Source organism: Sarcophilus harrisii, chromosome 4 (genome assembly GCF_902635505.1).
Source record: "Sarcophilus harrisii chromosome 4, mSarHar1.11, whole genome shotgun sequence".
In the NCBI taxonomy this organism is placed as follows: domain Eukaryota; kingdom Metazoa; phylum Chordata; class Mammalia; order Dasyuromorphia; family Dasyuridae; genus Sarcophilus; species Sarcophilus harrisii.
In genome coordinates, this window is record NC_045429.1 from 321,419,429 (window position 1) to 321,443,713 (window position 24,285).

General features: G+C 48.2%; 1 protein-coding gene across 3 annotated transcripts; it reads right to left on the bottom strand.

Annotated features, from left to right (window-relative positions):
• Positions 1–461: 461 nt before the first annotated feature.
• Positions 462–22,282, bottom strand: UNC13D (unc-13 homolog D). 3 transcript variants are annotated; one of them, XM_003768516.4, is made up of 32 exons: positions 21,830–22,280; positions 20,770–20,805; positions 20,334–20,441; positions 19,740–19,799; positions 19,563–19,629; positions 18,995–19,181; positions 18,134–18,178; positions 16,250–16,318; positions 15,929–15,998; positions 15,287–15,391; positions 15,021–15,113; positions 14,760–14,863; positions 14,441–14,558; positions 14,152–14,276; positions 13,792–13,882; positions 13,484–13,540; positions 13,262–13,359; positions 12,221–12,272; positions 11,681–11,811; positions 11,363–11,483; positions 10,788–10,931; positions 10,381–10,479; positions 9,970–10,176; positions 9,695–9,763; positions 9,072–9,151; positions 7,172–7,277; positions 6,983–7,054; positions 6,567–6,650; positions 6,117–6,237; positions 3,565–3,688; positions 2,857–3,053; positions 462–2,660 (listed from the first exon to the last, which is right to left on the bottom strand). In XM_003768516.4, exons 1-32 carry the CDS (start codon positions 21,947–21,949, stop codon positions 2,551–2,553), a joined length of 3,270 nt encoding a protein of 1,089 aa, XP_003768564.2. In that variant the 5' UTR covers positions 21,950–22,280; the 3' UTR covers positions 462–2,550. The 3 variants fall into 3 exon arrangements, with proteins under 3 accessions (XP_003768564.2, XP_012403975.2, XP_023358269.2); XM_012548521.3 differs by lacking the exon at positions 21,830–22,280 and adding an exon at positions 21,282–21,468; XM_023502501.2 differs by lacking the exons at positions 462–2,660; positions 2,857–3,053 and having other exon boundaries at positions 3,607–3,688; positions 6,117–6,233; positions 21,830–22,282.
• Between the last annotated feature and the right edge of the window lie 2,003 nt (positions 22,283–24,285).

The window sequence follows — 24,285 nt, forward strand, 5'->3', positions numbered from 1 at the left end:
ATGGGTGAAGACCATGGAGCTATTGCTCTTCTAAGACCTAAGGCTCAAGAGGGAAACTTCACTCTGGAAGGATCAGAGGCAGGTGGCACGAGAAAGCGGGCTTCGGCCTGGTGTTGGTTGGCCAGCATGAGCCTGAGAGAATCTGGATCCCAGACCCGACAGTCTTGTCAGGGAAAGAGAAGGGTTGGGGGGAAAGCCCAAGCTTAGAGACGGTATGGACAGCCACCCAATCCTAGAATGTCCCTGATGTCCCTTCCCCAAACTCCCAGATCTCTCCCCTCCATCTCTTGCCACTTTACATTGACAATACCATGAATAACTGAACAACTTCTGGGCCCTGTGGACTAGGGTTCTGCGTGTTCTTTCATTCTCTGTTTAGGAACTCCTCTCAACTTTGGACCCACGTGGGGGTCCTTGCATTAATCCTGGGACAGTCTGGCCTCCAAAGAAAAGGGTCAGGCTCTTTCTTGTACACTGTTTCTTTATTCTCCCAACCCAGAAAATTACTTTAAACTTAAAGTTTGGTTCATATCCTCCCCAAAAAAGGGAAGGTAGGAAAGAACTTGGTGTACAAGTAAAATCAGGAATGGGATAGCTATTTCTCTAGACAAAAGGTAGACAACACAAGAGATTACAAGTGCTCCTTAACAAAGATTTAAGCAATAGTGATACCATATCTATCATTAAATTCTCAGAGGTTGATAAACATCAAAACATGAGGCATTCCTGGGACTGCTGAAATGACTTAACCTCTTCACAATTCTGCATTGCCCAAACAAATCCCTCCAGGTTCTGGCCATTTCTCCAGAAACGTTCTGGAGCACTTGCCAGGGACAAAGCTGAGGCAGCCCAAGATCAAGATTTGTGCTCTCAGCTGCCATATTGCTGGGGGTTCAGGGGGAAGGAGACACTCCCCTCCAACCCCAAGAAGCTTAGAGTCCTTTCCCAGTTGGCAGCCAGAGAAGCCACTCCCTTTCAGGCCTACTGAGTGGGCTACTTCTGCCGGTGGTGGCCAATGGGACACGGGTTCAGCACTCCAAGGAGTGGGCTTCCCCCGGCTAGACGGACAGGCGCCTGTGAGACCCAGTAACCCAACCTGGATTTTGCTGGGCTAGAAGGAGTACTTGGTGGGCTCTTTGTGGTGAAGGCCCTGGGTAGCTGAGGCACAGTCTACCAAGAGCCGGAGCTGTGGGGCCCTGCTGTAAAAATAGCCTCACACACGGCCTTGACCTACGAGGTCCCAAAGCCCTGTGTTTCTATAAGTCCCAGAGGAGTGGGACGCAGAATTGGATGTTTCTATTAAGTGATCTGGTCAAGACTTTTTTCCCTCAAAGCAGATGATTGCTGCTACCTGCCAGCACAACCTACCCTGACCAGCACAACCAGCCTAGAACAGGCTCTCTTCTCCACCGCCCTCCTCCATGGGCCTACCCAGCAGGGGAAGGGAAGACCAGCTTTGCAAAACTCAGGAGAGGGGTGGGGTGGCCAGCCCAGGATCCTCAGCCTATGACCAGGTAAATCCTTCCCCTGACAGAGAGCACAGTGTGCTTTCTAGGAGAACGATAATAGTTTTATTGTTTTGCTAAAAAAAAAAAAAAAAAAAAAAAATGTTGAATGTGGGAAAGAGGAATCTGGACTTCTAAGTTGATCTGTCAATCAGCAGCTGTGTTCCTGTTACTCTTCTGACTCTGGCCCTAGGGTCTGGGAAATTTTAGAAGACCAGGAATAATCCCCTCATGGCATCACAGAGCCCCAGAGACAGGGTTCAGGTCTCAGTTATCTTTTCCCTATTCTCTTGCCCAGGATTAGCCCCAGTTGTGTGTCCAAAGCAGCATTCTCCTTCCCCCTCAACGTCAGACCCTCCTTCCCAATCTTCTGTGCATAAGGGAACAAAGGTCCAATGAGACTGATGAGTGTTCTATACTTTAGGGGCTGAGCAAGTAGGAGGAGGTTTGGACACTGGGTTCAGAGTTACATCATTGACCTGTCTCTGCCATTTACTGTGGACATGTCACCCCTTTTTTGAGCCTCAGTTTCCTTTTCTGTAAAGTGAAGGGGTTAGATTACATGGTCCCTGAGGACCCTCCTAGCTCTGACATTCTCTGACTCTGACCATGACTGTTGGAATTAAGTTCGACCAGAACATTTTTTTTTTTTCTGTGAGAAAAGCTAAGGATCTAATACAGATTCTGGTTTTTCCCCTCCTCATTTCAACCCCAAAGTGTTTCCCTGGTTTTAAAGAATGTCTCTGAGCAGAGGACAGTTGTTAACCATTCCTCTTGGGGACCCCAGAGGAAAAAACCAGGATGTGGCCAGGGCATGATGGCCTAAGGATGCCCAGGGGATGGGGTTGCACTACACACACACACCTAGTCATTACCACGGTGAATTTCTAGATTGTGCCATTCTGAACCCCTGCAGCATCAGTGTCAGCCCTTAATCACGCAGGAGCTGAGGAGCCGGATTAAGAGTATCTGTCCTGGTAGGAGATGAGGGAAATATCCCAGACCTAGCTCAGCCCCTGGGCCCCCAGACAGGCTCCATCCACTTTTACTGCCCCAAACGCTCAGCCTGTTTGGCCCGCTGCCTCCGGAGCTTAAAAAAAGCCTGAGCTTCCCGATCACCCTTCCTGAGGTCCAGCAGTTGCAGAATGGGGTCCCCTGGGAAAGAAGATAAAAAAGTGGGAGGAGTTAGAAACCTTTCTGTTCTTATTTCCTGTCAGGGCCTCAGGGCCCCCTGCCAAGGTACTGACCATCCTGCAGCACAAATAGCCTCCCACCTCCTCATGGCCTTCCTCCTAGCCCCGTTCCAGGACTCCCACAGCCCAGGAGCCCTTTCTCCCAACAAATAACATACCATTAGAGGCAGGGTAGGTGAGAGGCAAACGTGTCTGAGGCACCTGGCCAGAACTGTTGTCCCCAGAGAGCCCGAGGACGGTATTAAGTGGGAGGAAAGCTTCTCCTTCCAGGTCATCAGTCCCCAGCCTGTCGTGATCCAGGACCGTGAGCAAGAGGCAATTCCCTTCCTTCTGGCATGACTCCAGAGACACCAAGCTGAAGACCAGCCACATGTGAGTGAATCCCTAAACCTTTTTTCCCCTTAAAATGGGAATTCAACCCTTCCAAGCAAATGAAACCTGAAAAGGTGTCTCCAGACACGGAGAAGTTTTAACCCTTTATCTCTAAGACTTGTAAGTCAGATTACTGTTCCTTCATTCATTCATTTAATAGACTGCAGTGAATTCAAAGTGTGAGATTTACCCCCCTTTCAGCAATGGGAACCGCAGGACTACAAACTTCACTCATGTTCACTGTCCCAGGGCCTCTCCCCTTTTACCACTCCCAGACTCCCTCTCTTGCCCCAAATTCAGTACCAACCAAATGAGAGAGAAGCCCTGAGCTTGTTTCCCTGAAAAGAGACCCATGGTGGAAGGATCCCAAAACAGCCCAGCATCTGGAGAATAGTTAGGTTCTAGGAAGACTAAAGAGCTGATATAGATCTGGGGAGGGAGATCCCATCAAGCACAGGTGGGATGCAAAGTACTAAGGAAGGGCCACAACTCACAACTCAAAAGCTTCATCAAACAGGGGGTGCAGCTCCTTTTTGAACTTCTGTGTCTCCCGAGGGGCCACCTCTGCAAACCTGTGTCTTGGTTCCAGGGTCAGCTGGACAAAGGGATCGCTGGTGCCTGGGGAGGTGGACAGAGGAAGCAAGAGGATGGGAGAAGGATCACCTCTGTCCTCTCCCCTCAACCCGTCACAAGGCCAGTTCACTTTCCACACACATACACACATACATTTAGTAGGGACCGTTCCAGTGTCCAATGGAGAATTGTGTCCGGCTGCCCTAAGAGAGCAAACTACCTGGGTCCTCCAGGAAAGAGAGATCCCTCCTCAGCCAAAAATAAAACAAAGCCCACTTCTGTTCCCTGTGCCTGAAGAGTCTGTCCTCTTTACCTTTAAAGCTCAATTCAGCTAGGTAGTCCAGGGGATAGTGCACCAGCCCTGGAGTCTGGAAGACCTGAGTTCAAATTCAGCCTCAGAAAATGGGCACTTACTATGTGACCTCGGGCAAGTTATTTAACCTTGACCACCTCCCCCCAAAATAAAAACTGAAGTTCAATTCAAATGACCTGCCTTTCCCTGATTTTCACCCCTTCACCTTTCCTCTCTGAGCAAGAATGACTTTTTTCCCCAAACTCCACTCGGCACTTAGCTTTGCAGTTCACTAATGGAGTTAGAGAATATTGTATATCCGGGTTAACTGTGTCTGTGCTACAGACTGCTGTTTAGCACAGCAGGGGTTCTACAAGGCTCGCCAGTGAAGGCCAAGCTCTGAAGGACCCTATACCAGCCTAGAAAGGCTTCAAGGCTAGGCCTAGCAACACCTTGTATTTTTGTGATTCAAAATCACATCACTCACCAGCTTGGCTGCAGGGGGACGTTTGGGTTTGGGGTTTTGGTTGGTTTATTTTTGGTTGAAACGATTCTAGAAGAGTGTTAGAAAAGTTGGGATCCACTTCAGAGGAAGGGGTCACAGAATCACTGTATTTTATGCGTGGAAGGGACCTCAGAGTCCTACTAGTCCCTACAGAGGAAATCCCCAGCATAATACACCTGATAAGACGTCGGAGCATCTGCTTGAAGACCTCCAGTGAGGGGGTGCCCCTGCCTCTAGAGTCAATCTCTTTTCCTCTCAGACAGCTCCAATTGTAGGAAGGGTTTTTTTTTCTGACAAACTGAATCCACCCCTTTGCATTCCCTGCCGTCACACAGAACAACTCTTCCGAATGACCAGACGTCAAGTACTGAGTGTATGAATATTGTGCCCTTCCTCACCCCCTCATCCCCCACCTTGGGTCTTCTCTAAATGAAGTTCTTATAAAACATAGCCTTAGGGCCCTTCCCAAGCCTGGTTGCCATCCTCTGGATACCTTCCAGCTTATTAATATCTTTCTCAAGCAAGCGCTGGTGTCCAAAAGTGAGCCCGGCACGCTGGCGGGGGGCTGACCAGGACGGAGACAGGAGGATATTGCTGGTCAGTCATCCACCTCTCTGTGGCCCCATTGGGAGTTTCCTCGGCAAAGACACTGGATCGGTTCGCCAGTTCCTGTCTCCAGCTCATTTTACAGAGGATGAAAGTGAGGCAAACAGGGGGAAGGGACTTGCCCAGGATCACACAGCTCATAAATGTCCAAGGCTGGATTTTCACTCGGGTCCTCTGTATTCCAGGCTCGCTGCTCTTTCCACTGCGCCATCTAGCTGCCGAGAGGGATGTGCCTTCCTTATTGCTAGGAGCTATCCCTTTAGTGCAGTGGATGGAGAAGGTGAGGAGGAGGGGTCAGATCAGATCTGACCTCTTCCTAGCTGGGCAAGTCACCTCTCCCTGTTTGCTTCCATTTCATTATCTGTCAAATAAACTGGAGAAGGAGATGGCAACCCCCTCCAATATTTGCCCAGGAACCCCCAATGGGGCCAGGAAGGGTTAGACAACAACAAGGTGCCTCCCTTATTAACCAGAGATTACCTGGGGAGGAGGGGCGTTTAGCTGCCAATATACTGACTAAGCTTGGAGTCCGCTCACATCCCCGTCTCTTTTGGACGAGTTGACATCTAATCAAGGATCTGAGTTCAAGTTTTGCCTATGTCGTATGATTTGATCTCTGTGGGCCTTAATTCCCTCATCTCTAAAATGAAGAGGTTGGATTTTAGAGAGGGGAGCCATCCCAAAGTCCTCTCTATCTATCTGCCCGGGTTTTTTCCAGCTCTGAACCTATGGATCTCATGATCTATCCTATTCTTACAAAGTGGATTTTTTTTTCAATGTGAAGGATAAGACTTTGAATTTAGCCTTCATACTTTTTGAAAATCAAATTTCTACACTGATGAAACCATAGGCCCTTGAAATAATGAAACATATTTTTTATCTTATCTTCCTACTAGGCTGAAGACTCATGAGGCTGGGGGCTGTGTCTTATCGAAATCTTGCATTTTCTCAAAGCACTAGCATAGATCTCTGGAATACAGCAAGTACTTAATCAATCTTGGTCATTGTTGTTGAAGAAGCCCAAGGGAACACACGGTCCTCCCTGTGCCTGGCCCTGCCTCCCCGCTCACCATTAGAGTCCAGGGGTAGCAGGTTGGAGGCGCTGAGCACCTCGATCCGGAGCTTCTGTTCGGAGAGTCGGTAGGAGGCCTTGATGGTGATGGCCCCAAACTCCTCCGATGTGGTATCTGCCTTTGGGAGGAGGAAGCGGGGATCAGCTGTGGCAGGTGAGAGGACGGCACGGGTGGTAGAGGAGAGGGGGCCCCCCAGGGCTCAGTCCTGGGCTAGGTGAGGGAGGCTATAAGGGGCAAGCAGAAACCTACCCCTTTGGGATAGGGAGGAGGTGGTGCTAGGAGCTTGGGAAAAGAGCGTATTTCAGGCAACTCAAATACCTGTATTTCCCAAGACCTTGCATTCAAGACAGACGGGACAGTCTTTCGTCCTGACAGCTATTACTGCTTCCCAAAGGCCTGTCCAGTAGCCTGTGCAAGGCTGAAGCAGGCAAAGAGAATTCACCTCACCTGTTGCTGGATGCGATTGCTGAAATATCTCTGAATGAGTTCCTGAGTGGAAGATGCCTGCAGTTCTAGATTCCTCTGAAGATCCTGGAGGTCATAATAGACCATGAAATGAATAAAGAATGGAAAGGTCATCTAATGCTTCATCTTACAGGCAGGGAAACCCATGGAGACAAAAGAGAGAAATGCTGATAGTCGGATGGCCATAGTCGGAGAGAACAGCACAGCAGGGGGCAAACACGGAGTCCCAGTCAGCAGGCACAATCAGACAGGAGGCGGGACAGTCAGATGGGGACCATAGTAAGAAAGGGGATATAGTGAGGGGCAAAATCAAATGTAAGGCACAGTCAGAAACAGAGTCCTAGGCACAGACTCCTGTCTCTCTCCCCAGTCTCTCCACCCCTCCACAGGGTCCTTACCTGCAAGGAAGGTGTGTGAAGGATTTCAGGGCTCAGGCCGCAACCCTCAGCATGAAAACAGAACTCTAGGTTCTAGATATTGAGATAACCACAGTCACACCCTGGACATTTCCTTCCTGCCTATCTTCTCATTAATTCTCTTCCCACTGATATTGTTCAGTCCTCTCCCCTTTCCCTCCCTCCTCATACCTGCAGAGCAGTTTTCAGCTTTTGGGAGATCTGGACTGAATTCCGCTGGGCCGCAGCTGTTTGGGTGAGCACGCTGAGGGTGTGAGTCCAGAGCAGCAACAGGAGACTGGACACCCAGAGGAGAGCAAAAGCCAGATGAACAAAACAACCCCCCTTTTTTTTCTCCAAAGCCATTTCCTCTTCCAGATTTCCCTTTCCAGTTATCTAGGTTCTTAATCTCTAGTCATTTTCAACTTATCTTCTCTTTCATTCCTCACATCCAGTCAGTCTTCAAGGGCCACAGTCTGTTTCTCTCTCTCTTGCTCTTGCTCTCACTCTTGCTCTCTCTTTCTTGCTCTCACTCTCTCGCTCTTCCTCTCTTGTTCTGGTTCTCATCCTTTCTCGCTCTTGCTTTCCCTCCAGTCAAGATTAAGTGGCTTGCTCAGAGTCACATAGCTATTAAGTGTCTGAGATCACATTTGAGCTCCTGAGTCCAGGGCCAGTGCTATTTCCAGTGCGCCACTTAGTTACCTCCACAATATCTCTTGTATTATATTCCTCTCCAATCACACTGCTACCACCCTTCTTCAGAGCTATACATTGTATCTTGCCTAGATTATTACTTTAACCTAACTGTTACCCTGCCTTCACCACTCCCTTCAATCTATCCTCTACATAAAGATGCATAATTGATATTCTTAAAACATAGATCTCAGTATGTCATCCCCCTGCTCAAGAAACCCCCAGGAGATAAAATACAAATGCAACTGAAAGTTAAAGCCCTCTACAATTTGGTCCCTCCTTATCTTTCCAGGCTTACTGACTCTCCTTCACAGTTCTACCTAATTTTAGTCAGATTAGCCTATTTGCTATTCTCTGTACATAACCATTTCCTTCAGTGAACAGTGAATTTACCTGGAACTCACCTTCTTCCTCTGGCTTCCCTCAAAATTCAAGATCTACTTCCTACAGGAAGCCTGTTCTGGTTCCCAGAGTTCCTAGTGCCTTCCCACCCTCACTAAGTTACTCTGAATCAATTTTATCTTTTGGGTGTCTAATGTTCTACTCCATAGAATATAAGCTCCTTGAGAGCAGGGATGCTTAATTTTTGTCATTGCATCCCCAGCACTTCACAGTGCTTGGCACTAATAGGTTACTACTTTCTCTATTTCTACTCTATTCTCCTGACCCTCACCTACTTTAAGTGGGAGGTTGAGATTAGAGTCCCTTTTAGGAAATAGTTTAATATTAGGAATGGGTAGGAAGAAGGTGCAGAAGGGAATTCTTAAAGGGACTTGCTTCACTAAATATTTTTTATTACTGATTTGGATAAAGACATAGAAGATAGATTAATCAAATTGCAGATAACAGAGAGTTGGGAAGGATAGCTTGATACAAGGAATCAAATTAGTAAGTGAAAATTTGATTGGGGTGAATGGAAAAGTCCCCAAATTCAGTTGAATAAATATAGGATCGAGATTCCTGACTTGGCAGAAATACATATAACTGATCAAAACCTTGACATAAGTATCCTCACAGAGCAAGCTGCTAACTAAATGGAACCAAAAAAACCCTAATGCCATTTGAAACTGCATTAATAAAAAAATCTGCATTAAAGAAACTGCATTAATACAGAATCTAGATTCAGGGATATTGGATTCCATGATTCTTTATGTCAGCTTGGAGGGTTGGGAAGAGAGTACATTTTAGGGAGAATATTGACAAACTGGTGCTCGTGGAGGATAGAGAGGACTCCAAAGATCCCATCTGAGGAGGATCACTTGAGGGGACTGGCAAAATTTAACCTGGAGAAGGTAAAATCTGGGAAAGGAGACATCTTTGGGTATCTAAAAGGCTGTCGTGTCAGAGAGAGATAAGGTCTGTTCTGTGCTGCTGTGGGGATTGAGGGATAAATCCAAACCTGTTAAAGTTTTCCTGCACCAAGTTCCTGTTCATGTAACAAAGCTCAGACTCTAAGAACTTCATCAGAGGTAAGATGGCCTAGGAAACAAAAAGAGAAGAGAGTTATTTCCCCTCTGAGATCCTCCTGGCCTAACCCACCAGCCTGGTCTGGCCTTTAATCCCAGAACCAGAGAACAGCAGCTAAATAGAACCACAGAGGCAGGGGAGAGAAGGCAATTTGTCCATGGATAAATGGTTGGAGGCATTTCTGGCTGAGAGTAAAAACAATTGAATTTCAGTCCAGTCTTTGCTACTAGGTGATCTTGGGCAATTTTGGGTTTTTTGTTTGTTTTTTGAGATAAATCACAGTTAAGTGATTTGCCCAGCATCACAGGCTGAATTCAAACTCAGGTCCTCCCAATGCTCCATCCACTGAGCCATCTACCTGCCTTTGGGCAAATTATTTAAACTGATTTGGGTCTCAATTCCCTTGTACAACAAGGAGGAGAGGCTGGACTAGATCTCTATGGTCTCCTCTAGTTTTCAGTTCTATGATTCTTTGAAATTCTCACCCCCATAAAGACTCTAGTCAATGCCCCCGTGATCCCCTAAAAAAAACCACAAACCAAGGGGCTCACTCACATCTTCAGGCACGGTGTTTTCACTGGTGCCCACAATTTTCTGGATGTGTCTGGAAATGCCAGCCTCCAACTGCCAATCACAAAGAGATCAGGAAGTAGGTGAGGAGACAGGGCATAGGAGGGACAGGGTTGCTGGCTGAGATCCAGACAGGACAGAGACATGTTAGGAATCATCTAGAATGAGGTCACCAAGGCAGCTTGAGGATCATGGTCAAAATGAGGTCCAGAACAAGGGGAGTTTCAGAGGGACCATGCCAAGGTAAATGCAGTAGGTACCTGCTCAGCCAGGGTCCGAACCCCACTGCGAATCTCATGGTCCAGGCCAGTCAGGGCACCCTTCAGCTGGGCGTGTAGTGTATGCTGCAGCTGTTCTGGCTCCAAGATGGCCCCTGCCCACTGTTCTAGGTCCTTCCATGCCAGCTGGGTGGGGAGCTTCAGTACCACCAGCCGAAGCTGTTCCATGTTATTCACCACCACGCACAGCTAGGGCAAGACCTTGACTCAGTTTGTCCCACGGCACTGACCCTCACCCCACGCTCTGCCCCTGCCCCTGGGGTATTGCCCAAGACAAACGGATCACACCAGACATTCTCCCACTTGCCTCCTCCCCCAGACACCCTATGTCCTCCTCCTTCCCCAACTCCCATATATTTCCCCAACACCACCCCATCAAAACCAGCCTCTCACCATATTAGCTGCTTGTCCCTGGTCTTTCTGGTGGACAGAGAGTTCCTTGGCTCGAGCTTTGATTAGGCTGCAGTATACCAGAGCCAGCTTACAGGTATCCTGGGGATGGAGAAAAGGTCATTAGAGAAGGGAAAGGGAATTAAGGAAACATGGCTCCTGTGGGAAGCACATGGGAGGAGAGATTCCAAGGAGCACAAGAGATCACTGGAGACTTTGGACTTTGGAGCAGAGTGAGGATGCTTGGGAGGAAGAGCAGGAATGAAGTGTTTTGAAGAGTAGAACAAATTCTGAAGATTTGTTCAAGGAACGAAGATAATGAAGAAAGTACTCAAAGAGGGAAATGCAGAAGAAAATGGGTGGTTCAGGAATATTTGGAAAATGGCACAAGGCCCTCCCCCACTACATACCTCAACAAACTTGACTGTGATCATAAAGGCAACTTCGGGGTCGGGCCAATCCAGTTGTCGGGCAGTGTGGCTAATCTGGGCAAAGCATGTGGACAGATCCACAGCAGATGTACTGTGTTTGATCGGCTCACCCAGAGGGACCAGCTTGGCGGGGAGGAAGGGGAAGAAAGAAGATGTCATGAAGTAATCAATGTAGACCAGGAGTGGGGAGGCTATGGTTCAAATTCCTCTCTAGAAAACTCAGTAAGACCTCTACAAATATCAGTTTCCCTATCTATTACATGGGTATGACCACATGTATCTCAAATGGTTGTTATGAAGATCAAAATAAATAACCTATTTACACTGTCTTGTAAATTTTAAAGTACTGCATAAATGAGTATTATTATTAATAATAGTTTAAGGAGAGATTCCTCAGTTGACTCCAAATTTACCATGGGTGACATTTAGCAGAGAAATGAGAATTATGTCTGAAAGTTCTTCTCTGTGGGCAACAGGGAATAAGCACTTAGATTGTCCCCATTGGGGGAGAGTCAGTGTAGGGGGAGTGACCTGTGCCCACTCTCAGACCTTACCTGGTCCATCTGCACTGCCCGCTGTAGCCGAGCCAACGCCACACTATAAGTCTTCAGCAGCCAGGCAGGGATGGCGGGAAGGAACCATTTATGGAAGCCATCCAGATCCAGGATTCCATCCCTGGGAAAAGCGACAGGTGGGTACAGATCCAGGGAAGAATGGGTTACCTGGGGCAGCTGAGTAGCTTAGTGCCCTGGGCTCCTGTCTGCCTCTCCGTGGTTTTTCCCAGACTGTTGCTCTCCCAAGGCAACCTAACTAAACCAAGTTCTAAGTACTTTCCTCTCTCTCCATCCCTTCTTCTCACTTAGCACAGGTACCTCTCAGAAGGAGGGGGGACCAGCTGATAGAGCTCCTTGAGGCTAAGGTAGAGCTGGAATAAGCTCTCGCCCATCTCTGGATTCACGACGCTGCCCACCATCTCCATGTGTTCCTTTACCCTCTGGGCCACCTACAGAGAAAGAACTATGGGTCAGAAATGCCCAGGGCAGTGCCCTGGCACGGGATTAGGTCAGACAACAATAGAGTCCCAGGGTCCAGTAGCATCTCTGGTCCCAGGAAGCTAGCTGCTGCAGTGGACAGAACACTACACGTGGCGTTGGGAAGACCTGAACTCAGATTCCTAGCTGTATGATGGAGGCCAAGTCACTTAATCTCTGTCTATCCCAGTTTCCTCAGCTATAAAAGGGGAATAATGATAATAACTATCTCCCAGGTTGTTGTGAGGACCAAATGAGGTATTTATAAAATGCTCAGCATAATGCCCGCCATACAGAAAATGCTGCATATTAGACCCTTTTCCAGAGTCTCTTTTGGCACCAATGGAAAAGGGAGAATGAAGTGCCAGAGAAGGGGCTCACAAGCTTCTGCAGTTCCGAGAAAGCCATGGAGAAAAGATCAATCTTCAGAGTACTAGAGAGAAGGAATCAGAGAAGGTTAGGATGAGCACACTTACCTAATGCTCTTTCCCCTGCCCCAGCCTAGGTTCTTTTTTTCTTCCCTACTTAATAATGTACTTTAATAACAAAGCAAAGAACATGCAATTCCTGGATCTATTTCAGTGGTTATGACAGAGAATTATCAATTGCTTCCTCATCATAACAAAGACAAAAGCATAAATTTTAAAGCTTTATCTCTATCATATGTATTTTAATTATCATATGTAATTTAATTAATTTAAGTCAATACATTTGACTACTATCTTGATCCAGCTTGGGTTCTAAGATCAACTCTTCTTACTTCCCCCAAACTTGGGTTCCCCCTGGAGCCGTAATCAGCAGTTTAGATAGATGGGCAAGCTTTGCGAGATATATGTGGGAGGAGGAAGGTGAAGGAGGGAGAGCAAACACGAAATTCATACTCAGATTTTTAAAGACAAATTCACGGAGGCAGAGGGAAAGGTGGAGATGCTTTAGTTGGGGTGTGAGGAAGAGACAGAAATCTTAATCCCATGAGGAAGGTGGGACTCTGCCAGGAAGTGTTTGGGATACAGTCACTATAGGGTTTATAGGGCTGAATTGGGATGTAGAGGGGAGAAACAGAATTAAGTCAGCATGAGACCAATTCACTTAAACATAGCTACTGAAGAAGTGCATAGACTCTTCAAGTTCGGGGATTCTGGGTCAAATCCCCTCATGACCTAGTAATGGCTCTGGGCCCCAGATCCCTATTCCTGAATTCCCTGGCCTTCCAGATTTCCAACTTCCACTTTTCAGCTTACAGTCAAGAATCTCAATTTCTAGCTCCCAATTCTTACAGCCTAAGCCACTAGCTCTCAATCTCTTCAGCTCAGGTGCCCCTTTTCTCCCTCTGTCTCCCCTCCTCGGTCCCCTATAGCTAGCCCACCAAGCCAAGCTCTCTTTCAGCCCAGACCCCAAAGTCCCTTTCTGGCCATCTCTCACTTGTTGAAGATTTTGTTCCAGGTTCTCTGACACTGATGCAGATCCCCACTGACATCTAGGACCAGGCTCAATATGGCCTTGCACATTTCTTGCATGTCCTAGAAAGGAATATGGGTTGAGAGAAGAAAAATGAGTAAATTAATAATGGGAAAAACCCTCAAACCTCTTTATTACAATAAATGCCTCCCAATCTTTTGATCCCATGTCCCCACCCTCTTTCACCTGGACCATGGGCTGATGGTGCTGCAGCTTCAGATGGAACCATTCAAGGGTGCCTGTCTGTGGGAGGGGGTTAAATTCATCAGTAGCTATCTCAGGGACTTGGGAAAGCGATCCCTGGAGACCCCCAGAGTGCTAGTGTTAGAGGTAGGCTGGGAAAGCCAGAAATTGGAAAGAGGACCCGAATACTCCTTGGGCCACAGGGGTCAGCCTACCCAAGTAGAAACATGGTCGGCGGTCAGTGACTAGATAGCTACCGGCATCCCACCCTCACACTGGATCAAGAGATGGGGGATAGGGAAGTGACTTACCCGCAGCACCTCAGTCACCAGGGAAGACAAGGGTGCCCCATTAGGACAGAGCTCCCCAAACGCCTTCATCTTACACATTTGTATAAGGACCCTGGGGTGGGAAGGAGAAGGACCTAGGTATACCCCTTGCCCAAATGACTCATCTTCCTTCTCAGCCCTTAGCTCAAATCTTTACACACAATACTTATGTTTCAAGCCCTTAGAACACCCCCAATCTAACACATTCTCCTTCTCCATCCACTACCTCTCTACTCAATTCAAGAAGGGGATCCCCTTGCCCACTCCAAATCTAGGGAAACAGATAGGATTTTAGGTCCTGGAGACCGAGATGGAAATAAGAAAGATGAGGAGACATCTTACCTGAGAAGGGACTGCAAACGAGCTGGGGAGCCAGAGGCTGAGAGAGGGAATATAGATCGGAACCTCCGGATCAGGGAAAGTCCATAAGTCAGTAAGGAGTTGAAAGAGGCAGCCAGTTCTTCCCGCTATGGAGTTTGAGGTGACAAAAGTTAATCCAAGGAGTGAGGGAGATACTAGTATAGGACAGCACAATTTTGGGGGGACCTAAGTACTTCTTCTTCCACATGACTATAAAGGGATCTTCATCTTCTCAATATTCCTTCCTCCCTTCCCACCTCGTGAGTCCTACCTGCTCTGGTTTCAGCCTTCCCTGTATCCACTGATACTCGATGGCCGTGATGGGGTGCAGCAGGCAGCTCCCTGGGAACTCCAGGCTCTGGTAGAGTCGGCTATAAGCCAGCCACTGCCTACATCAGGTATGGACAGCATCAGCCTTGCATAAAGCTGAGTCTTCATTGATGTCCCCTGTCATCTTCCAGCCCCAAGAATACAGACGTAGGGAGGGAGTACAAGGGGAGAAAGCCCTCCTTTGGGCTCTAGGATAGGGGTGAGCTCAGCCCTGGTGCCTGGACTTCTGTGGCACTGGGGAACAGCCCTGGAATACTCACGCCATAGACTGGTGGAACTCAGACAGGTCTTTCTGTGTGGCGTGGAGGAAGAGGATGGTGGATGCCTGGGGGCTCAGTTCTCCATCCCAAGAAGTGCTACCAGCCTGAAAGCAAGAAGGAAGGTGTGGGGGACCTTGTTCTGAGGCTGCTCTGCCAGCAGACCCAGATGTGCTGGGATGCCCCAGACCGAACCCTCTCCGCCCTGGCTGCCCGGGTCCCTCCCCTGTCCCCTAACTCATCCTGTTCCCCTTCCGTGGGTACCTGGTGCTGAGTGACCTCATGAGAGACCAACTGCTGGAGTAGGTGGCGGTGCACAGTGTAGCTGGGGTGGGTACGGCTGGCAGTGGTGGCTCTCTACGACAGAGACCAGGCTGTGGAGGATTGCCCACAGGCCTGGGCACTCCCCCCAAGCACAGATCCCCCACTGGGTCATTGTAGGTGGATCTCCAGAGAGAGGAAAGGACGATGGAGGTTGGGTCCAGTTGCAACGAGCTCTGACTCTGGTGCTGACCCACCTGCCCACTTACCCGCTTGTGAATGAGCAGAAATTGCAGGTGGCACTGCCCTCGGTCTGGATAGGTCTCTGTGCGGGGCTCCAGGGGGTACCACTGATCTTCCCGGCAGTGCAGGTCCTATGCAAGGGCACAGACAGACATGAAAAAGCATAAATGGGTAAGTGGCCAACTAGGAATTCTAAATTCAGTTGGAGATGGAGGGAGTGAGGGCAGCTGGAAGCAGAGAACACAGCAGTGCAAGTAGTGGGGCCCCAAAAAAGGAGTGACCTTGAGGTGACTGGCTAGAGAACTGACTTAGGGAAGAGGACCACACATGTGAATAACAGTGCCTTAGGACAAAACTCCAGTCGTCCTACCCTAGTTATGGCTCCACAGGTAGACAAGGGAATATATGGACATGTCCTATCCCTCAGGCATGGAGGCCAGATGACTTAAAGATATGCAGGTGGAAAAGGGGACATGGATGTGAGTACAGAGTGACGTAGGATGATAGGTAACCAAGTCCCTTAAGGGAATCTCTCCTGGGACCTGGTAGCTACCTACACCCATCTTCAAGTATCAGCCTCTTATCTACCTTCAGGCTGGATGGGACCACTCTGATCTTTAAACCCTCCTTTCCCTCCTTCTCCTTCATCTCCCCTTTTTCTACCTCACCTGCAGCCTCAGGACCACATTTCCCAGGAAGTCATCCTGTCCCTTGTCCTTCCGTGCTTCTTTGAAGATCCTGAGGCAGAGAGGGAGGCCCAGTGAGGAAGGAGCTGGATAGGCTGGGCCAAGGAGGCTCAGATGAGACAAATTCAGTCTGGGTCTTGATACCCAAGGATGGCTCCTTCAAAGGTCCTTAGCTGAGGCTGGTGCGAGGGTAGGGGCAGGCAGGTTCTCTCCCTCCCTCCTACTCCAGAGAAGGTTATGCCCTTCTTCCCCATGCCCAGGCCCCTTGCTATGTTCCCTCCTTATGTGTCATGGGGCCCTTACCTCCGGAGACCATGCAAATCCGTCAGCTCCCCCAGTTTCTGCCTCACGGACTCCACCTGGTCTGCATCCCTTATGGGAAGAAGAAGGTCATAGCATCAGAGGAATTAGAGCTAGGAAGGACTGCAGCTCTGCTGGGATGAAGGATGCTTATAAAAGCATCATATTTTTATTTGCAGATATCATGAAACTATAAGGAATAGTCATAACATTGAATAACAGAGTCAGAAAGACTCCAATGGATAAGAACAGTAGTCTGTATCTGCAGTTTACAGGTAGGGATGACGTCCTACATATGAATTTTTTTGTCCTTTTTTAAAAATACACATCTCTTTATGAATCATGTTGGGCAAGAAAAAGCAGAACAAAAGGGAAAAAAGATGGGAGAGAAAAAAAAAACAGAAAAAAGAAGTGAACATAGCATGTTTTGATTTACATTCAATCTTCATAGTTCTTTTCTGGATGCAGATGGCATTTACTGTCCAAAGTTTATTGGGATCACCTTGGACTTACAAATGAATTTAAAAACAACTTCACAAGTACAAGCTGGGGAAGGTGTAGCTAGATAATAATAGTCCTTGTGAAAAAGACCTGGGAATTTTGGTGACTTACAAGCTCAATAAGAGTTAACATATGGCTCAGTTGATCTTAGGCTGCACTGAGAGAGATTGTCCACAAGAGAAATAATATTACTCTGCCCTGGTCCTACCATAGTCAAGTACTGGATTCAAATCTGTACACTGCATTTTAAGCACAATTCAGAGATAATCCAGAAGAGGAATTTCAGGAGGAAGGCCATCTTACATGATGACTACTTTCAATTATTAGTAATTCTTAGAGAAGAAATATTGGTCTTGTCTTAATGGTTCTCAAAATAGAAATAGAGCAAGAGCTGCAGAGAAAGAGCTGGTCTTGATAAGGAAAGTCTTCCTGACAATTAGATGTATCCAAAGGAAAGAGGGCTATCTTCTGTAGGAGTGGATTCTTCAATTGCTCCACAAGCATTTATTAAGTGCCTACTATATGCCAGGTACTACACTAAATGTTGGGAAACAAAGAAAGGTAAAAGAGAGTCTTTGTTCTTAAGGCATTCACAGTCTAATGAAAGAGAAAACATGCAACCGACTATATACAAAAAAGATATAGACCGGATAAACTGGAAATAGTCCACAAAGGGAAGGCCCTAGAATGAAGGAGGAATCAGGAAAGCTTTCTTGTAGAAGGTGGTGTTTTAGCTGGGGTTGGAGGAAACCAGGAAAAAAGCCAGGAAAAATGCCCAGAGAATGAAAATGGATTGTCTTGTGTGAGCAATAAGTGGACCAATGTCCTGGGGTTGAAGAGAATGTGGGAGGATGTAAAGTGTAACAATCCTTAAAAGGAAAAAAAACAACCCACAATCCTGGAAGGGCCTTGAACCCCAAACAGGATTTAAAAAAAAAAAAGGCTAGATGCCAGATTGGGGCAGCTAGGTGGCGCAGTGGACCGAGCGCCGGGCCTGGAGTCGGGAAGGCTCACTCATCTCCTTGAGTTTAAACCTGGCCTCAGACACTTACTGTGTGACCCTGGATAAGTCATTTATTCCTGTCTGCCTCAGTTTTCTCCAATGTAAAATGAGCTGGAGAAGGAAATGGCAAAGCACTCCTGAGTCTTTGCCAAGAAAACCCCAAAGGGGGTCATGAAGAGTTAGACACAACTGAAAAACTGCTGAACAGCAACAGCCAAAACAGTGATTTGTTGGTCGTGTCATGGAAGGAATTCTTGGTCAAATATGCCTTAGATTAGATGAGGATCGTTTCAAATCTGAGATACTGTGCACAGTATTTGGTAGTAGGTTCAATCTCCCTCTGCAACCGGGAGAACATGGCAGAGCTCAGCCCTTGTACGTACCACATGTCCAAATGGAAACTGGCAGTGGTTATATCTTCAAATTCCCTGTGAGACAGAGAGGGCAGTTTTGTGGGTGAAGGGAAAGTGCGGTGAAAGATCCCATTCTGCCTCTCTGCTCTAATCTCTATCTCTCCTCTAGCTTATACCCTTTTTTTTTCTGAAAAGAAAACAAAACAAAATGGCTTTCTTGTCCGTTTCTCTTTCTCCCATCTCCAAATCTTTGCCCAACCCGTAACTCCTTCCCTTCCTCTAAAATAGTGGCTCAAGCCTGCCTCCTATAGGAAGGCTTCCTGGATTCCCTCAACCTTTTCTCCAGCCTACTGATAGAATCATAGATTTTCAGCTAAAAGGCATCAGTAGGTAATACACAGGATTCCTCTCTGCATCAACCCTAACAATACAGACTTTGCCTGAAGTAAGTATTCCAATAAGGGCCAACCCACTATCTCTTGAGATCTCCTACTCTACATTAGGAAGTTTTTCCTTACATTGAATCCAAATTTACCTCCACAACTTTCACTCATGGCATTTAGATAAGAACCGCCCAACCCCACACCCACTAAGGCACTTGATATCTATGTCTGAATTGCCTGTATATGACTAAGATTCTTGAGGGCAAGGATTAGGTTTTTCCTTTATCTTGTACTCTGAACATTCCATATAACACCAGTCCATATAACATTAGCATAGTTGCTGTCCGACCAGCTTGGTAGAACATATATAGCTACCCCTGAAGTATAGCCTCCAGCCGCTTTTATTCCCCCCTCCCCCCCAAATAATTAGATGAGGGGAGAGAATAGAACCCCTGGCTGGAGTTATGGCAACATATGGGAATTTGGGGAAAAGAAGAGAGGTACTTACAGGAAAAAAGTCTCATCCCACTCAGGACTGAGGGTCTGACTGATGACCTGAGTCCTGTGGGTCTGGTCTTCAGGGATTGTGTTCTTCACTACAGCCTTCTGCCGTCGCCGATTTGACCCTGGGTCATTTTCTGCCATGTTCATCCCATGCTCAATAATGCCCAGCAGACAGTAGGGATCACTGTACCCTGTTACCAGGTAAAGAGAGATGAAGAGAAGGAAGGAAGGGAACGAGAAGAGAGGGAGAGAAAGTCAGCCATTAAGCTTGGTTCTTCCTCATCCCTAATTTAAAATCAAAAAGATCTGATCTCTCCAGCTCTTTCTGGGATGGGGGTTGGGGTAAGGGTAGAGAGCAGGAAAACTCAAGGTAGCCAAAAAGAAGTGAGAGATGAAACCAGGAGTGTAGGGACCTGGTAACTGGTCAAGAGAAGCAAAGATAACTTTCTTGGTTTGAGGTTTCACAGTTTTGGAAGAAGGGCTTGGACAGAATCAACTCCCATCCTATTTGGAAAGTATCCTAGACCCCATAAAAGGCAACAGGAAGGACCCTGCTCCCCTTCTGGACTCACCACTGACATCCTTTCCAAGAATGCCTTTGGCCTGCTTTACTGTCACTTTCAGACAAAACAAAGGTTTCTGAAAGGAGAGGGTGAGAGGGAGGTGCTGAGACCAGAAATGGCTGGAGCTACCAGCCCCTCTCCTCCAGGCCCCAGGTTTCATCTTTCCCACCCCCTTACCTCCCTTACCTCAAGATCCTGAACTTTTCGGAACAACTGTTGATGTACCTCAGGTGTCATGTGAAAGGCCTAGGGAGTGAGGAGAAGTTGGCCAGAGGAGATGAGAAGATGGAGAGAGAGACAGAGAGAAAATAGAGAGACAGAGAGGTAGATAGAGAGACAGAGAGAAAAGAGAAATAGAGAGACAGAGAGAAAAGAGAAATAGAGACAAAGACAGAGAGAAAAGAGACAGAGACAGACAGAGAGAAAGAGAGAGACAGGCAGAGAGAGACAGAGACACAGAAACACAGAGAGAAAGAGAGAGAGAGAGAAATGGAGAGAGACAGAGAGAGGCAAAGAGATGGACAAAGAGAGACAGAAAGAAAAGAGACAGAGAGAGGCCGAGAGACAGACAGAAACAGAGAGAAAAGGAAGAAGGGGAGGAGGAGGAGGATGGGGGCAGAGGATTAGCCACATTAGGAGATTAGAAGAAAGAAGGGCCTTGAGTCTGTATCATTTCACTCTGGTAACATGATGTACAAATTCCAAGGCAGGAGGGGCCGGCGCAGGGGGATGAAGGGAGAAGCGGGGACAGAACGACGGACAATGGGTTTTATGTCTTACCTCCTGTAGATAGCTCAGCAGCTCGGTGGCTTCTGCTACATGTTTAGGCTCAGGTTGGCCTATCCGGTGCAGGACCGTATAGAGAGCTTCCTCATAGATCAGAGCTTTCTATAAGTACGGAGCAAACAGTTCAGAGCCCCCCGGTGGCTGAGGTCCTGGTTCCCCACCACAGAATTCCTGAGGGCCCAATCCAACTAGCCCAGAACACTCCTTCCAACGTAGCCCCCCAACCCCCACCCTGCGTTCTAGCTCTATTGCCTGCCACTACCATTGCCCAGAATAGGGACCTAGGCACCCTAGCAAAGTGAAGGGCTCAGAACCCCGGGGGGCTGAGCACCCCTAATGGACTTTCCTAGGATTCCGCCCGTGCCCTGCACCTCCACCCCTAGCACAGAAGGGCTTCCGGAGGACCCCGGGCTCCTCTTCTTTCTCTTACCTCCTCTGGGGAGAAGTGATGAGACGGGGGTTCCATCTAGGAAAGAAGGACAGGAAGACTCACCGTGTGAACTCTCTGCTAGGACAAGAGCCAGCCCAGAGTCCACCTCGTGCTCTCCAGGGATGTCAGCACCTCCCATTCACCAGGAGAAGCGGTGGGCAGGGAGCAGCTGCCAGGCAGCGGTGAGAGAGCCAGAAGGGGCGGGAGGTCCTAGCACTCCTCGGCCGCTGCTTTTGCTTCCTCCCCCCTCGGATGGCACCATCTCTCCCCGCCAGGACAGGGCCAGAGCCCAGGGCAGGGGAGAGGAGCCGGCTACCTCTTGGCCGGCCCAGCCGTGCCCCAGGCCTTGCAGAGGCGCACCATGAGGCTCCATGGGCTCCAGGCTGCCTGCCCTCAGTTGGGCTCCAGAGAAGCTGGAGGTACGTGCCCGCTTTCCCCGGCCTGGTTCCCCTTTCTCCACTCGTTCCCCCCCCCCAACCTCCCCCCAGAGGAAACCGCATCGCTTATCTAACCTCAAGTGCTCCCCTACACACACATCAGCAGCGGAAGCGTGAGGCCTCCTTCAGAGAACAGTGTGAGCCATGGGAGCTGTGGGAGTGGAGGGAGGAGGGTGGGGAGAGGGACGCCCGGAGGGAGGGGGCCGGTTTCAAGCCCCTTCCTCTCCAGGGCACTGCCCACTCTCAGGAGCTGCAGCTGGAAGGCTCCGGGCAGGGAGAGCCTTCTGGCCTGAGCTGGGAGGGGCTTGTAGTCTGGCAGGGCCCCCTGGCAGCTACCAGGGAGGGGAATTAGGGGCCTAGGTTTTAGAAAGTATCAATGGAGCGCCCCTAAGCAAAGCCCCGCTCTAGCCCTGCCCTCCTCTCAACCTTCCTCACTGGGGAGTGGCAGAGAAAGCTCTCCTGTGCTGGCTGGCCACCCCCTGGAAGAGCAGTCCCCCGTTACTGCTTCCTAGAGCCTGGAGGTCAGGGCATCCTCTACATCTGAGCCCAGGCCCTAGTCTCGACACAAGGCCCCACGTCCCTCCGACCCTTATCTGGCCTCTTGCCCCTACAGTTTTTCATACCTCTTGGTCAGTTTGAGGAGGGGTTTCCAGCAGAAGACCCTTGGCCTTCTGGCGTTTCATCTTGATGGCCTGGCGCAAGAGAGGCAGCCGCCGTAATGGTTGAGAGTGAGGTGTGGCCATGATGGCTGGCTCCTCGCTTCCCCCCTGATGGGGGAGACCGGGCTCTAACACTGGGCTGTGCAGAATTGCTCAGGGTACCACCACTCGCTCAGTGGGGTAAGTCTGGAAGTGCTTGGTGAAAGGGAGGCGGGGAGAGGAAGAAGAGGAAAGGAAGTCAAAGGGCCTTCCTGGATTTCACCATGCAGGGGGCTAGAGGTTGGGTGCCCAGGTCCCCTTCTTCCTCCTCCTGTCTGGATCCCTCCCTCTGGACTGTCCCTCCCCCTTCTAAGAGTCAGAAGTCGGCCTCGTAGGAGGCACTGGGCTGCAAGGTCGAGCCCCACTACCCTAAGTGTAGGTGGGTGTGTTTGGCTAGCCTGCTTTCTTCCCCTGGAGATCAGACACAGACCCAGGGAGGCCGGCCTAGGAGAGGGGGAGGCGGGCTCTGACCTCCGAGTATTCCAGGAGCGAGCCCCCATCGGCTCCCCAAAGCCCCAGGACTGCCCCAGGAAAGCCTCCTTCCCCACCAGAATGAATAAGTGTTCCCTCTTTACCTACCGCGGGGAGCGTGCCTGGGAGGTTTGCAGCCAGCCCATCCCGAAAGTTGACATTCCACAAAGGTGATACCTGACCACACCCAGAAAGGAGAAGGGAGCGGTCCCTTTGTTCTCAAGCCCAGGCCCACCCAAGGCCAACTTTCTCCTCTCCGAGGCACACCCCGGCCATTCAGCTGCTGCCCCACTTGGCGAACATAATGGGAGCCAAATATGGTGAAGTACCTAGGATAACATTCCTGATGCTGAGGGAGGAGGCTAAAGTGACTGTGAGGGTTAGGTAAACTGATGCCCGAGGCATCCAAGTGGTAGAATTGGGGAGCCCAAGTATTTGAAGGGGGTCAGTGAGCTGGTCACTGATCTTGAGAGTGACTTGAAGGTCCATACGACTGCAAAACTGGGCAGAATGGAGTGTTTTTGATTTTTTTAATGTCATGTAAAATATATTTCCACCTTAGCATGTTACTAAAAAACAAAAAAACCAAACCCAAACAAAAAATCCCAATTAAAAGAAAAAAGTTCATTTTTCATGAGTCTCTTGGAATTCTCTTGGATCATTGTATTCTCTTTTATAGTCGACTATTGTCAGTATTCTCATTTTGCTCATTTCACTTTGCATCATTTTAAGTCTTTCCATTTCGTACAGTACAATAGTGCTCTATCACAATAGTATCTCACAATTTGTTAGTCATTCCACAATTGACAGGCATTCCCTACCTAAGCTTCTGAATTTTTGCCACAAAAAGAGCTGTTATTTTTGCAGTTGGGTCCTTTTTCTTTTGATGTCTTTGGGATACAGATCTAATAAGTGAAATCACTGTGTAAAATGTAGTTTTGTAGCATTTTAGGCAGTTTCAAGTTATTCTCCAGAATAGTTAGATCAGTTCCAACTAAATCCAGTAGTGCATTTAGTGTCATTTTTTCCCACATGCCCTCCTGCATGTCATTTTCCTGTCACATCTGCTGGGTGGTTAGTGATAACTCAGTTGCCTTAATACACACTTGTTTAAACAAGAATGATTTAGACCATTTTTTCATGACGATTGATACCCAATTTCCTCCACTGCCTGTTCATACAAGTTGGAGGGATTCTGAATGATGGTGGACAAAGAAAATGTTCAAAGTCTCAATGGGAAGCAAGAAGTCTGATAGCTTCTTTCTGGCCCTGGATGTCAGTTAAGAAACAGCCAGCCTTGGAAAAGGCTGATAAGGGATGATGTATTTCAGTGGTTCTGAAAGTATGGTTTAGAGAATTTTGGGGATCTCTGAAACCTTTTTATACGGTCTACAAATTCAAAAATCGTTTTTATTTCCAATATGGTAAATGTCTATATAATCCAGATAAACAAAAACACTTTGGAGAGATCCTCAATAATTTTTAATAGGACAGAGACTAAAAACAAAAGTTTGAGAACCAATAATTTTGTTTACCATGGCAGGACAGCTCTCGTCTCATCCTGACTCACCTCATCAATCTCCTATGGCATGAATCCTCAGATTGGGCTTCTAATCCAAGTTGGTGGGGTTATAAATCTTCCAGATAACCCACCCACCAGATAATGGAAGCAGCACTATCTAGCCCAGAATGATGGGAAGCAATAGTCCAGGAAGCTAGGCTCCAACTCTGAAGTCCAGGACTTTAGGAGTCCTGGTGCTAAAAGACGAATTAAGTGTTTGGGAGTACTCTCTCCCAGAGATAAGCAATTTTTAGAGCCGAAAGTAGCCACCTAACAGCCCAAAGCCCTGTGGTCCTGCTCTATGTACTTCAGAGCAACTAATGAATTCCAGGAAGGAGCACAGGGGTTG